Source organism: Panthera onca, chromosome D3 (assembly GCF_046562875.1).
Source record: "Panthera onca isolate mPanOnc1 chromosome D3, mPanOnc1 haplotype 2, whole genome shotgun sequence".
NCBI classification, from domain to species: Eukaryota; Metazoa; Chordata; class Mammalia; order Carnivora; family Felidae; genus Panthera; species Panthera onca.
Window position 1 is genome coordinate 48,088,550 of NC_138350.1, and position 15,920 is coordinate 48,104,469.

At 47.6% G+C, this 15,920-nt stretch overlaps 1 protein-coding gene across 4 annotated transcripts in view; it reads right to left on the reverse strand.

Annotated features, from left to right (window-relative positions):
• KCTD1 (potassium channel tetramerization domain containing 1) overlaps positions 1-15,920 on the reverse strand; it is a 186,812-nt gene that overhangs the window by 87,182 nt on the left and 83,710 nt on the right. The window contains exon 1 of one of the 4 annotated variants that reach the window (XM_060613497.3): positions 4,874-5,349. The exons of 1 other annotated variant lie outside the window; for it this stretch is intronic. Coding sequence is in view for 2 of the 3 variants with exons in the window: in XM_060613494.3 (XP_060469477.1) it covers positions 2,711-4,519 (1,809 nt within the window). In the remaining variant the exon portion in view is untranslated. Of the gene's footprint in view, positions 1-2,710; positions 4,843-4,873; positions 5,350-15,920 lie in introns of those variants that run through there. 2 more of the 4 variants (XM_060613494.3, XM_060613495.3) reach the window with 2 other exon arrangements.

The window sequence follows — 15,920 nt, forward strand, 5'->3', positions numbered from 1 at the left end:
ACCCTTTGCTTTTACCACAGCCATTCCAGGGAATTAGAGTGAACTTCTTAAAGCAACCATCACGACCGCTACCATAACCCCTCCCCACCCCGCAAAACCAACAAAAATCAGGAACTTCACGTGAGTAAAAATCACAAATTCCATGATTGCTAATCCTTGGATGCATTCATTTTTCAATGACCCACTTATGAACACTCTCAAGAAGTAAAAAGAGTAAATGCATTTAAAGTTCTAGGCTCTTCGTTTGTTGAGAAACTTGCAACATTAGAAGAGAATCAAAGCATCGGGGTGTATTATCAAGAAGTCTAGAATAAGATGGTCAACGGTGGAGTTCTATGCAATACCACTTGAGGAGTCTGGCCAATATTAAGGTTAGATAGCCTGTGTTCATAATTAAGTAATAGTGACTGAAGCTGAAGGCATACATTTCCTGAAGATTAATGACCTAACAGCATTTCCTGAAGATTAATGACCAGCCAAGAGGAGGTGACTGCCTAAAGCAGTGCCTTGGGCCACTAACCCCAGCCGGTCATTAATCCCCAGGAAATGTCCTGGACCTCAAGGTTACAGTGATTTTAATAAATACAAGAGGAAAAAGTTTAATATCAGCTTTCTACAGAAACTCAACATTTGTATCATTCTTAGAATGCTAAGACCGCCATAAGGTGACTTCTATAGGAATCACTAGAGTTCCCTTAAACTTCTTAATCCTGGTTAAAAACTTACTTTAACATAAGTGAAAAGCAGGCGTGTTAATACGTGAACAACTTTTTGTAGTGTTTTAACTACAAGGAACTCAGCTATAATAATGTTTTGCATAATAACAATCAGCCAACATATGGACACTCAAATCTATTTTTAATTTTAATCTATATTTACGTGACAGTAACTCAAGAAAAATAAGTGAATCAGTATTCAGGTTTATAGAACTGATTTATCTCACTCAGTTAAAACAAGACTGTGACTGAGCAACTGCATTCCTTAGACCAAAACAAAACCGACCGGAACAACTCCCTCCTCCCATCTTTTGAATCTTAACTCGATTCTATAGGACACTGATGTCAAGAAACTAGCAGACTGACGCCAGGAGGCAAACTGTTTCATTATTATTCCAAGCAGATATATACTTTAATATTAAACTTTCTCAGGCTTTTCACTCCTCAATTAATCAGGTGCCACTCTAAACCAGGACATTTTAAGGGTCTTACTTTATCAGAAGAATGTGAACATTTATTTTTGATCTCAAAGAAAAAGCAAACCCAAATTCTCCAAAGAAGAATCCTCCTCTCCGCCCTTACAACTCCATAAAACCACCTCCTGGTCTGTCGGAAATGTACCACGCACACAGAAGTACAGAAAGACACATAGCCGGCAGGTCTTGTGTATTTTAGAGAACTTTGCTGTTTATATTAAATTCATTCACAGCCCCTTTCTCTGTTGGCCTTGATGATTAGCTGGTAAACCTCTGAAAGGGTCAGATTGTCCAGAACTGGAATTTCCACTTTGGAAAAAGCACAGAGGTACCTGACATCTGTTTCTTGAAGGGCCTGCACTACACCTCCAGACTTACAGTCCAAATTCCTACTTCTGCATGATGGCAGGGAGGTCAGAGTTGTAAAACCTCCAGTGGCTACTCCTGCCTGCAGAATAGAGCACAGCCCCCAAAGACCTCTCGTTTCTGGCTCCCAGAGAAGAGTATTCCAAAGATGAGTACAATTTTAGTAATATGAATATATTCCTCTAGGAAAAATAATAATAAGCATCCGTTCAAGTCCTCAATCTCAACCTAGAATTTGGTACTGCTGAGAATTAACTAATATTAATATTGAAACAGTTCCCTAATCCTTGATGAGGACTCTGAAGTCCAGAGAGGTAAACTGATTTGCCCAAAGGGCTCAGCTTCTGGGCTACAACTTCTTAACTTTGGATGTCCTTGCCACACTACTGCGCAGTTTGTCTTAATTAAATATCTATATTCTTAAGTGTTACCTGCCCCCTAGATAGTGAGCCCCATGGGGCTAGGGAGAGGCAGTGAAGTTTGTTGCCTAGGTGCTACCCACTACCGGGCAGGGAGCCTGGCTGGTAGTGCTGATACCCCTTCCTTCTATTAACAAGTGACTTTATTTTATGGAAAGCGCACCCCAAACATCACTTTACATTCAGCTACCTATTACAGTATAAACTGGCACTGGATTACCCATCTCTCCACTCCCCGCCCACTTACAGGAAGTGGGCTTGGCACGTTTTTTTTTTTTCTTTTTTATAACCGTTTTTGTTTTAATCTTTGTAAGCTATGGCAAATATGCAAGAGTATTTTAATGGTTACTTTACTCAAATATATTTTAAGTAATTGCTTCCTTTATATGCGCGGTATTCCTGCACTGTGCCTTATTAAACTCATGCATTCAATGGAGAGTCAGGCTGCCTCCAACCCTTTTGTTCTGAGAACTTTGAAGTTTTAGCCTTACAGCTCAGCACTGAATGTTAGGGACCGTGGCTTCTCAACATCTTTTAAGGTTAGGCATAAACTTTCCTGAAAAGCACAAGAGTTAAGCTCCTAAGGGTGAAATCAAACCAAATCAAATCTGATTCAGTATATTTAGTACTTTTTAAAACTCCTCCCCGCCCCGGACCCAGACCTGCGTTAGCAGGAGTTAGTCTAGAAATGGTACCAAAGAAACATTTCATGCATAGAGTTTGGTTTGGTTACCTGGGTGGGGGAAACAATAGCAGGTGAAACTACTGTGGGAGAATTGGTGCTTCTGTGCCCATTGGCTTCTGGAAGAAGAGGCAGGGGGTCGTGTTTCACGGAAACCACCACCACCGCATCCACAGGCTCCGAGGGGCGGATACAAAGTCTTTTGGGGGAAGAGGGGCCGCAGATATCCCCAGACCCGAACACCGACTCGTACAGAGCGCGCTTGGGCGCAGCCTCAGATTTCACGTCGGGCCCGACCTGGCTGTCTTTGGGGAGGATATAGGTGTTCCCCAGCGAGGGCGGCTGGGGGCGGTGGTGGTGGGAGGGATGGGTGGGGGGGTGGTGGGAGTGGTGGCGAGCCGCCCCGTTTAGAGCCTCCGCGTAGCAGCCCTGCGGGGCGGGCGAGCCCAGTTTGGTGCCGATGCCCGCGATGCTGTTGAGCGTGGCGATGGAGACGGCGCCGATGCAGTGGTTGGTGTAGGTCTTGGAGAGCTTGGCCGCCTTCGAGAGCATCTGCATCCTGGTGCCCAGCAAGTTCTTGCCGATGGCTTTGTTCTCGTACCAGGTCACATCGCCCTCGCTGCAGTGATCCCGGGGCCGCTGGAAGAACGCCTTGCAGAGGGGGTTGCGCTTCGACAGGTACTTGACGAAGCTGGCGTAGGGGCAGAACTCGGTGCCCGTCTCGTACATGCGGGGCAAGTTCTCCTCGTCGCTGCTCTCGGCACGCTTCTTGCTCCACGACGACGAGCGCGACTTATGGTAAGGCCCGAGGGACTTAAAGTAGACGAACTTGCGGCCGTCCTCATCCATAGCCAGCCCAAAGGAGTCCTCCTCCAGCTCGCGCTGGTTCTCGCGGCCTCGCGTGCAGAAGTACATACAAGTCTCGAACCAGACCTTGTTGAGCAGCCCGAAGGGCGTGTTGGTGCTGAAGACGCTGGAGGTGTAGAGCTTGCGCAGGTCGGCACGCGTGATGGCTTGCTTCTGCACCACGGGCCCGGCGCCCTGCTCCTCGAGCTTGCGGATGACCGCGGCCAGCGTCAGGTTGGCGCTGCGCAGCTCGGGGTCCTTGGTGAGGTCGAGCGTGCGGCAGTACGGGGGCTCGTTGAGGTAGCGGTTGAGGGAGCTGCGGATGCTGATGAGCGACGACTTGCTGTAGAGCTGGCCGCTCTTGGAGCGGGCCTCGGCGTAGAAGGAGCGCAGCACGCGGCACAGCGCCCCCTTGTCCATGGTCTCGAAGTCCGGGCTCTGCGCCTTCTCGCTCAGGTACTCCCGGAAGATGCGCACGGCGTAGCGGGTGGCCAGCCGGGTGTTCTCGCTCAGCCGGGCCCGCTCGGGGCGCTGCAGCACGTCGGGGTCCAGCTCGGCGCTGTCCCCGGGCGGCCCGCCGCGGGCCCGGGGCGCCAGCAGTCGCGGCGGCGCCTCGGGCTCCAGCGCGGCGCTCTGGTCCATATTGATCATATGGACCGGCTCGGGCTCTAACTCCTCCCCGGCCGAGTCCTCGGGCTCCAGGGGCTCGTCCCAGTCCAGCCCCATCTCTTCCTCCTCCTCTTCCTCCTCCTCGTCCTCCTCCAGCCCCCCACCTCCGTCCTCCTCCTCCTCGTCCCCCGTTATCTGCACCTCTTGGATCTCGTCGTCCTCCTCCTCTTCCTCCTCCTCCTCGCCCGCGCTGCAGTAGTGCGGGCGGCCGTGGCGGCGGCCGCGGCCCCCAGCACCGCGCTCGCCCTCGCCCCGCTCCCCATTGTTCTCGGCGGCGGCGGCGGCGGCGCTGGCGCTGCCGCCCGCGCTGGTGTTACAGTCCCCGCTGCCAGGCATTCTCGCCATATTGCCGTCTCTCTGCCAGTCCTCGGGCAGGGCGCATGCGCTATATTGGACCGCAGCGCTGAGAGCTTTTGTGTTTAATGACCTTCAGCTACCGGGAGGCAAAGCCGGGCTCTTAAAGGAGCCGCGCTCCAATTGTCAGTTCGGAGCGCTACTCCGGAGGGGCAGCGGCGCGCAGGGGATGGAGGGGAGGGGAGGCGGGGGTAAGTTAGGCAGGGAGAGGGTAAGGACGGAGGCTGGCTGGACCCTCTTCCTCCCCCACCCCTCTCCCCACTCCTTAGAAAACTTTAACGGGGGGGGGGGGGTGAAGAAAGGGGAGGGAGAGCTGTCGGTGGGGGTGAAACACTCCCAACTTACCCTCTGGCGGAGTGGCGCGCGGGCCCGGGCGGGAGAGAGGGAGGGCCGGCGGGAGGGCGGGGCGGTCTCGCTTCTCTAAGTAATGCCCGAGGAGCAGTGCCCCTTCCACTGCCCCCTCATTGCCCCCCGGAGCCGGGGGTTCGGGGAGGCGGCAGAGCCGGGCTGGCCGCGGGTGCTGCTCGGAGAAGCCGGGTCTGGGGCCGCCCGGAGCGGAGCAGGCAGGTTAATGAGCAGGGTGGAGGAGGCACGGCGAGGCCCCGCACCCTCTCTGCGCCCGCGGCCAGGGCGCAGCGGGCGAGGCTTGGGAGCGGGATGGGGCTGGCGGCGGCGGCTCCCCCACCTACTTGCTGGCGGCGAGGCGCGGGGGCCTGGGGCCAGCCGCACGGCTCCCAGCTCCCTTTCCGACTCTTGCAAAGGAGCGAAACACGCCCCACGTCAGCCTCATCCCTTTCGACTTTTCCAACAGCCTCTTTTAAGCTGTCATTAAAGACCCGGGGCGCTCCCCGTAGGTCTAGGGCAAGTCTGCGCCGGTCCCGCCAGCCTGGGGAAGGAGCAAGAAAGAAAGACTGGGAGGGGCGGCTGGGAGGGGAGACTCGGGGAGAGGCGCTCCGGACCCCAGGGACCCCTCCCCGCACGCTTAGGCCGCCGCCCTCCGGGCCTCGGAGCACACTGACACAACTCCCTCTGGCGAGGCGCTCCACCTGGTTGGAGCTAGAGCAATGCCGATCCCTAAGGCCCGTCGGCGGGCGGGCGGAAAAAGTGAACTTGGGTCTCGGCCGCCCCCGCCGCCGCCACAATTCCGGCAATTTGGATCCCGAGCGCGCTCTTGTTCCAAGTTTGCCAACCGCCATTCTTTTGCCCTCGGGGCTGCGCTGCCTCCGGCGCACGGGGGCGGATACCTCCGAAACTGGAAAGGCGGCCAAAGAGCTCGCCGGGTCCCGCTTTCCCATAGGAGACACTGTCCCACTTCCAGCCGAACGCCCGCCCCCGGCGCGCCCAGACTCCGGGCGCGTCCTCGCGTCCCCGCCTCCCTCTCTCCCGGCCCAGGGGCAGCGCCCCCAGAGCTGCGGGAGACCTCGGTTGTTTTCTTTGGCGGCACAACCCCTTCCATGTCGAGCTCGCACGGCATCCTAATTTTCTCCTCCTCGGGCAGCCCAAGTGTCCCCTGGCGCTCCGCCAGCTCCAAGTCCCGGGGGCTAAGGGGAACCAACGGAGACGAGTCCCAGCAGCGCGACCCCAGGGCGCGCAGACCCTGCTGTGAGGCAGCCTCTCTGTCCCCTCCAGGGCGTCCTCGAATTTGCCCTCGAGACCGAATTCTAGGCACTAGGGCTGTAGACTTGTCAATTGCCGGTTCCCCCCTCCCGGACTCCCCCGTCTTGCTTTCTGGGCAGCTTATAACTTTACGCATCAATAGAAACCCATCCGTCAACTTGTAATTTAAAAAAAAGAAAAGAAGGGAGGGGCACTAGGTCTCTGGGCCGCGTGGGCGTCTAAGTGGGAATTGACTCTCTTCTGCAGCAATCTGTGTTCGCCCTCCGCGTGTTTCCTCGACCCTGTACGCGGCAGAGCTTTGGGGAAATTGCGCCAGGTGTGAACAAGTTGGGGCAAGTCCGTGCCTCCCGGGCCCCCTCCCGTTCCTCGGGCAAACAGACACACGACACACGCTCTCATGCGTCCTGTTGTCCGCAGAGAACCGTCCGGGGAGGTGAGGAGTTCGGTGGTTGCACTCTTCAGGAATCATCCCCGAGGTGCTGCCGGCTTTGTCAAAAATGCGCAACGTCCCCGGAAATGTGTAGGAAGGCGTTTGTTTGTTTCCCGGAGCTCAGGGCACTAGGCAGCTAAGTTAGTTGCACGCGCGACCCGCGCACACACCAGTCGCACTGCGCTACTTCCGGACGGCTGGCCCTTTGTCCCGGGATGCTCCCAGTTTTCCGGCCGCCCGAACAATCGGTTAGGGAATTTCAGCAGTGTTGAAACCTCAGGTGGGCGCCCAGCAAGTTACCTACCAGGGGCTGCTCTCCCGTGGCCCTCACGGCGAGCGCAGTGCGCCGAGGGGCTGAGCTGGGGACACTGGCCCACGTTCCAGCCCCGGTGCAGAGCACTTTTGCAGTCGAGCCCCCCCTTCACCCCCCCACCCCCCACCCCCCACCTCCGCCAGCTCCCCTCCCTGTTGGGCGAGCTGTTTTGAATTGCTCGCAGTTTGCTGGAGGCGTTGTGCTGGGTTGGACGCTCCGGGAAACAAAGCAACCAAAAACAGCTCCCAGTTGACGTCAACTTATTTCCAGAAAAGAAAATAGTTTTGTGCTCCCAGGACAAAATACCCCCCAGGGCAGGTCTCTACCGGCAAAAGCCAGAGGGGAGAGGGCGATGGTGGGCAGTAGCAGAAGCAAAAAACCCCAAGTGCAAATAAATTTTTAACGGACTTAGCAAAGCAACAGTTTCAGATGCTGCTTGAAGGGTTTGCAAACAACGGGCAGGACCCTCGCAGACCTTAGGTGTGAAAAACACACCTTGGAAAGTATGCCTTGGCCTGATTTTCTGGCAACTGTGAATCTGCTTCGTGGCACCAGCTCCTGAAAATCTACCAAAATTCTTTGCCCATTAATGATTCTTCATCAAATATTGGGAAAGACCTCTTCAGGTTAGAATCTACAGTATTTTTTAGGAAGAACATCCAGAAAAACCCTTCTCAACCGCCACCAAAAACAAACAAACAAACAAGTTGCTTAATTTTTAAAACCCAGTAACACAAAACTACAGTTGAGTTTATAAAGGAGTTCAACTCCAGGTTTAGTAAATGATTCCTTAAAAACATCCTGCGGCACCATCCATTCATTCAGTACCAAACTGAGAGAAAAAGGCTTTGTTATTATTCTGGTAAAGAGGCAACAGGGTCTGTCTTCTGCCTATCAGCCCAGTTGGGATTCCTCTACTTAGATTCTGCCTTATCATAAAATCCATTGAAGTCACCCACCAATTGTAACTGGATAGCTCCTTTATAAGGATGATTTCTTTATTTCTTGTGCAGAATGCATAGCTTCTTTATATCAAATTATCCCAGTATTGTATGATACATTTATTGCAATTATTTAACTGTCAGAATTCATTACTCTAAAAGCTATGGTAAGATGTTTCTATCTTCGCCAAGATACTCCACATTTTCTATCTCTTTCATAATCATTAAAAAGTAGCATCTATGTATTTGTGCTGCTCCATTTCTTAGATTACTTGCAAGTGGTGACATTATTTTGGAAGGAAAAACTCCAAATGTCTCCCCCTCATTTTACAACCCACTACTCCCATTTCATGGTCACACTTGATGAAAGGTTATATACCATACAGACACACATTCTGCTCTTCCTCCTTTTTGCTTCCGACCTACTGAGCTGCATCTATTATATCACTGGTGTAGTTGCTTTTTATCTGCCTGTTTCCTCTGCTACACTGATATACCTTTGTAGTTTAGGCTGGAGCCTGGGCCATGGTGAGCACCCCAGTCAATGAATGAAGATCTCCATTTAGTTAAATCTATATTTATTTATTTTTATTTATTTCTTAAAATATTTCTCTTTTTTGGGGCGCCTGGGTGGCGCAGTCGGTTAAGCGTCTGACTTCAGCCAGGTCACGATCTCGCGGTCTGTGAGTTTGAGCCCCGCGTCAGGCTCTGGGCTGATGGCTCGGAGCCTAGAGCCTGTTTCCGATTCTGTGTCTCCCTCTCTCTCTGCCCCTCCCCCGTTCATGCTCTGTCTCTCTTTGTCCCAAAAATAAATAAAAAACGTTGAAAAAAAAATTTAAAAAAAATATTTCTCTTTTTTAAAAAATGTTTATTTATTTCTGAGAGAGAGAGAGAGAGAGAGCAAGGCAGACAGAGGATCCAAAGCAGGCTCCACATTGACAGCAGAGAGCCTGACGTGGGACTTGAACCCACAAGCCATGAAGATCACAACCTGAGCTGAAACCAAGAGTGTGATGCTTAAATGACTGAGCCACCCAGATGCCCTTAGTTAAATCCATATTTAGCAAGAAACTTCTTGGTAAAAAATCTTAAAATATCATGGATCTGAATTTCTACATTAAAAATCAGGACGAGGGGCGCCTGGGTCGGTTGAGTGTCCGAACGGCTCAGGTCATAATCTCACGGTTCGTGGCTTCAAACCCCATGTCGGGCTCTGTGCTGACAGCTCAGAGCCTGGAGCCTGCTTCCGATTCTGTGTCTCCCTCTCTCTCTGCCCCTCCCTCGCTCATGCTCTGTCTCTGTCTGCCTCTCAAAAATAAAGAAACATAATAAAATTTTTTTTTTCAAAAAAATCAGGACAAAACAGCAACTGCAAGGAAACATTATTATTTGCAACTTAAAATATAGGTGAAGACTGCTCTGGTTTAATGTTTTCCTGCCATAATTTACCCTCTGGTACAAACATACTGTAGGAAGTTATTGCAGAAGTAGGGTGAGGAATGGAGGTATCCATGTATTAAAAGAGGTGGATTGGGAGGATTTAAATTGATAAATTCAAGAAGTTTTGTGGGCTCTTGGGGGCAGAGACCAGAAAAAGCATTTAGTTCATTACTCTCAAGCCATGCTTTCTTGATTTGATTACTTAACAATTCATAAAATACTACGGAGTTTAAATAGTAATTCAAATTGAAGCCATTCTGATATATCCTTGTTTCAAAATTTCACCGTTCGTTTCTGTTGAATTCACTTGAAAATCATCTTGAGCAATACGTTTTGAACTCAAATGAAACAAGAACCCGTGTACTCTAACTCTGCAAAGTGGAAGAAAAGAAAAATGACTCCACAAGAGCACAGAAACTATGTCTTATTTCTTCCTGCATCTCTGGTTCATTTTCAACACAGTTCCTTAGCATATTTTAGCAGAGTGGTCGGCACATAGTAGACATTCAGTAAACACACAAATATTTATACGTGGGGAGAAAGCTAACCTCAACAAAAGGCTGTGGTGCGGAGTGGTTAAAACTTCATCTTTGAAACAGGACTGCATGGGTTTGAATCCTAGTTTGGCCTTCCCAGTTGCCTTTAAAATTTTTTTTTTACTATTTTTGAAGATTCCACTTTTTTTTACATAATCTCTACACCCAACGTGGAGCTTGGACCTACAACCCTGAGATCAGGAGTCGCATGTTCTACCCACTGAGCCAGCCAGCTGCCCCATCTAGTTGCCTTTTTAAAATATATGTTGGTTCTTTCATTATTTTATGATCTGGATTGTAGTTAATAGCCCCTACTGCATAGGATTATTGCCAAGAATTAAATGAGTTAAAATGAGTGAAGTACATAATACAGTGTCTGGAACACTAGTAAGTGTTCAACTGTTAGCTCATATTTGTTAAGGCTGTATTTTCCAGGTTTGAGTGTAAAAAAGGAAAGCAAGGCCAGAAGGGCTCACAAAGGTTAAGCCACTTGCCCAGTGTCTCCCAGACCTGTATAGGGCACGAAAGCTTGGCTTTGTAGCTCACACCTTAGTCACTTGACCACATACAGCCTCTAGGAACCAAAGAATGAAAGAAAAAAAAGTCTTCAGAGGAACAATTTCTTACCATTAAAATACTCCTGTGTGTCATTTGATTTGGGAATCAAATTTTGCAAAGCCAGAAGTGTACTGAAGCGGAGTCCTAAGCTTAGATTGTGAGCAGAGCAGACATGCCCTAGGAAACATCTTTGTCACTTGGTACCTAAAACACTAGCACTATTTTCCTGGGCTTTTAGAAGTAGCAACCCATCTGGGTCTTAGAAGAAATGACAGTCAAGAATTTTAGAGGCAGAAGGAATGCCCACAAACCCAACCAGACTAGAATGAGGTGTTTTCTCTTGAAATCCTGGGCTGTTCTGCATAAATCTCCTGGGGACAAGGAGGGTACTACCTATTTTTATCTTTGATGCTTTGTCAAAAAACAGGTCAGAGTGAACTTAACACAGTGATTGACAGGAGTAGAATTTTTAGTTTCTAAGTGCTGCCTGGTAACTGTAATTCTTGATCTTTCTACCTAATAATCACCTCCAGTCCCTAGGCTGTTTTTAAAACAAGTAATGAATGTGGAGAATGTAGTTTTCCATAAGTAAATTGTGTTTTTTGTGGAGCTTAAAAGTTTGCTTTTTGTTATAACAATGTGATGATGAAACTTCACCTGATTAATAGAGAAATCAAATGTAAAGCCTGTCAAAGTTAAACATAAAATTAATGATAGTTGTTTTTTGTCTTCTAGTCATATCTCTTTAAAGGATATGTGGGAGGGGCGCCTGGGAGGCTCAGTCAGTTGACTTTGAATCAGGTCATGATCTCATGGTCCGCGAGTTCAAGCCCCACGTCAGGCTCTGTGCTGACAGCTCAGAGCCTAGAGCCTGCTTCAGATTCTGTGTCTCCCTCTCTCTCTCCCCCTCCCCTGCTCATGCTCTGTCTCTGTCTCTCAAAAATAAATAAACATTAAAAACAATTTTTTTAAAGAAAAAATAAAGGATATTTGTGATTAAAGTGGAAGTTAAAGTCCTCTTATTAATAAAATATATTTCTGTGCCATTGCAATACTAATTAAGGTGGAAAGGGAAATAAAGATGCATGTTATTAGCATGTCACAAATACATATATTTTAAATAATGGAGGAGCTATTTAAAGTTGTCTTAGAACATAAAATTTTCCTAAAACTACTTGCTACATTTCAAAAAAGTAGCCTATTCACTAAACCCAAAGCAAAACAAACAACAAAAATGTAAAATACCACTTTATGCCCAAATGTTGGTATGAAAATGTTATTCTCATATTTTTTAATTGTCAACCTCAATTAAGATGGCCTTTGAAGAAAGCAGGTAGGCAGTTTCTCGAAAGCCATGAAAATGTTCGTGTCCTATGACCTAGAAATGGCTTCTGAAGAAGATGAATTTTCTTCGGAAATATATAATTTTACTTATATTTTGGTAAGGTTTGGTTTGCAGCATCCGGACCACTTGGATAAATGAATTTTTCAGTACCTGTCGCAAAGTTTGCTCTAGAACAACATTGCATAATGTCTTGGAGACTACTTTTGTTTATAAACTTTAGAGAGTAATTATTTGTTGAAGGAAGGAAGAAGTCCAGTTAGGGTAAAATTGTGTCGTCTCAATATTCTATGGTAATGTCAAGCACCCTTGGATGAATATGGGTAATGACAGTGAAGATAAAGCTTATAAAATAAAAGAGAAAAGCAAAATAAAATTTAAAGCTTATATTTTAATATCTTCACAACTTTGAGAAAGTTTAACTGGATTTTAAAGCTCTAGATATCAGAAATTCGTATCTAGATATACGAATTGCATGGCAATTCACAGGATGTGCTGAGGAGTGGGTATATACCTGCCCTGTGGCTATGTTTCCAAATGAACTAAAAAAGAAAAAAAAAAAAATCCCCTTTTAAATACCCAGAAGCACTAACCCACATTTTGAACTAATTGACTTACTTTTTCTTAGGAAAGCTTAATTTAAGTCATAGGGGCACATGGGTTTATCTGAGTATTTAAAGAAGCCCTGGGATGGGTTTGTTCTATTTCTTTAATTTGATGCTGGAGATCCAGGCTTTGCACCTGATGGAAGAGAACAGCCTTGGAGAGGGGCGGGAAAGCAGGAAACCTTGTGACCTAACAGCTCTATTTTGGGATCTAAGTTTGCCAAGCCAGGGCATGGTAGATACCAGTATAGAACTCATAATTCTTCAAATTTACTCTTCCTGCAGTCTGTACTCTGATTAGGATACCCCCAGGGTCATATATTGTCATTACTCCAAATAAAAGCAGACTCCTCTGACCATGATTGCATCTGTTTTACTGTTTTTTTCTCTCTTTATGGCTCATTCCCTTAAAAAAAAAAAAAAAAAAAAAGCCGTGGTTTATCATACTTTTTAGATTATAAAGGCAGTAGGTCTTCATTGGAGAAGATTCAGAAAGTATAGAACTCTGGAAAAATCCATATGCACCCTATTTCTTTCTTAACATTTGGTGAATCCTTGCTGCAGGTCTGGTCTTTTGTGTTAACACTCTCAACTTGTTCTCATGAATGCATGTGAAGACTGTTCTTATTTTCCAGATGAGTAGAAACCCGGAGGGCTTAAATAACTTGCCCAACATCACATAGCTAATGACGGTCAGGCTCTGGAGCACCTACACTTTCTTAACAATCCACCAGGTCCTTCAGTTCTATTTCCAGGGCCCAGGAAAACAAACATTCCGTGTTTGGTATTCAGGGTATTTCCGTGAAGTCAATCTCATTGGTTTACTGTTACAGTACTACATATTTCAAAATCTGTAATTCAAAATATGTAACCAGTAGATTTTTGCAAACTCTGCCAAGCACATGCTAAGGGGCAGGAAGGGCAGAAGATTCTAGAACCACACCTGGTCTGACTCCAGGGAGGAGTGAACCTTCAGTAGGTCCATGAGGTCAATAGTTTTCCTTCTGCCTTTCTTGTAGTTATCTTGTTTCTATCGGCCATAAAAAAGGACATTAATTTAGTCTTCATTCAACTCTGGGAAGTTGAGTTGAACTGTCAAGAGTTTGAGGAGGAAACTCACTTCAGGTCTTCTGTCCCCTCCATATGGTAACATAACAGTACAACTTTAAATGAACAATCACTGAAATGCCCAGGAAAATCTTTGCTCTGGCTACTGTTCCCAATTCTGTGGTCTTTGGGGTATTGTAAGTTTTTGTGTGTGTGTGTGCCTTAGCACCATGCTTTAGGAGCTTTGTTACTTTCTAAATTCACTGTTAACTTTGTTTTCCTAAAATTATTGGCTTTTAGATTTAAAGCCTGGGGCAGTGTGTGTACCTCTGAGAGTGCATCAGAATCAACCAGCATCACCTATGGAGCTTCTTTTAAAATGCAGATTCTTGGGTGCCAACTCCAGACATTCTGATTTAGTAGGCCTAGCTAGGGTACAGCTCAAGAGTACATTTCTAGGGGCGCCTGGGTGACTCAGTTGGTTAAGCATCTGACTCTTGACTTCGGCTCAGGTCATGATCGCATAATCATGAGATCAAGACCCAGTTGGGGCTCCACACTGGGTGTGGAGCTTGCTTAAGATTCTCTCTCTCTCTCTCTCTCTCTCTCTCTCTCTGCCCCTCCCCTGAGTACACACTCTCTCTTTAAAAAAAAAAAAAAGTACATTTTTTAACACACAGTTCAGACAATTCTAATATGAATCTGACCACATTTTGAGAAATGCTACCTCAAAAGGTAATATAACTGAGCAATCAAAAAATAATTTTCTCTCTAGCAATGGCTACTAAATCATTTTGGGGCTGTAAATTCATTTGAAACTTGCATGAAAGTTATGAAACCTCTTCCTCAGAAGATGACCCTCACAACCAATTTTTGCCTACCATTTCTGGGGGTATTGGAGTCCACCGGCATTCTTAAAATACTATTATGTGGTCCCCTACTTCATGTTATACTTTTTCTTCCCTGATCTAAAAGTTATCATGGCTTGGGGCACCTGAGTGGCTCAGTCGGTTGAGCGTCCGACTTCAGCTCAGGTTATGATCTCACCGTCTGTGAGTCTGAACCCCACGTCGGGCTCTGTGCTGACAGTTCAGAGCCTGGAGCCTGCTTCGGATTCTGTGTCTCCCTCTCTCTCTGCCCCTCCCCTGCTTGCGCTCTGTCTTTCTCTCTTTCAAAAATAAATAAACATTGAAAAAAAAAATTAAAAGTTATCATGGCTCCTTTCTTACTTTAGCTGCAAGTCCCAAACTCCCCAAAACTTAATCCAGTCTGATTTCCCAGCGTTCTCCCTTATGTCTCCCTGAGGTGAGTCCAGCCCTCTGTGGGAAAGACTCAGAGAGAACAGTGACGGAGAAGGAGATATGGCTGTCAGTCCTCAAGACCTGGATCCTTGAACCTGAGTGTGCACCTGAGTCCCCCGGAGGGCTGTCTAAAACAGAGTGTGAAGCCTACCCGTGTGTCTGAGGCAGCACGTCCTGGGTGAGGCCTGAAAATGAGCAGCCTCCCAAGTGATGTTGCTGCTGCTGATTCCTGGAGCCCGCTTTGTGAACCACTGGCATGGGACGAGGTAGATAGATATGCCCTATGGTTGACGGTGTGGAGCCTGGTAAGCCTTCCTGAGCCAATTCAGCAGGATGAGAAGAGGAATCTTTAATGTGACTTCCATGGCTGAGCCTATCATGGGAGTGCTGTTAGGAGCATTGAACAGCCCTAACTACCAGCCTCCTTTCCAACTGGGAAATTCCTCCTTTTGCCCCCTCTGCTGATCTCAATTGTCTCAGTCCTTTAAGACCCAGCTTCCAATGCTACTTCTCTGGAAGCTTCCCACTGGCTTGAAGCACACGGTCACTGCTTTCAACGCTTGCAGCCAGGCCCTTTGGTCAGAGCCATCCCCCAGGGAGAATGAGCTGCCCTTTGGTTGAGCTGCAAGTTCTTGGAGTTGCATTTGGTTTTCTTCCTTCCACTTTCACTCCTTGGGGCTTCCTCTCATTGGGAGGCTCCTCATTGCAAGTGACTTGCAACATTGGCTACATCTTAGAATTATGTGGGGGGGGGGGGGCTGGGGGGCGGGTAGAGAGCTGGAGGGCTTTTAAAAAATATGAACACTGCTGCATAACTTAAGACACCCCTCACCCCCTCTGGAGAAACAGATACAGCAAAAATTGCAATGTCTAAAAAGTGTTTAACTTAGGTCCCATGGATGTTCATTTTCTCTCCTTGAGAGTATGCTGAGCATTTTCATGTATCAATCGCACACTCCCACCTGCATCAAAAACAAAAGCTCCTGTAGCTAGGTCTCAGGCTCCGAGCCCCTGTAACACTCCCTGTTTTGTCTTCAAATTACTTCTATCCTTGGATAGCTTTCTCCTAGACTGCAGTGGTTCTTGCCACAGAGTGCATGTTAGAATTACCTGGAAAACTTGAAGAAAAAGAAAAAAAAGTAGTGATGCCTAGAGAATCTGATTGGCTTGGTTTGGGAAGTGGCCCAGGCATGAAGATTTTTCAAAGTTCTCCAGGAGATTTGAATGTGCAGCTAAGATTGAGACTGACTGTTCTAGACTGG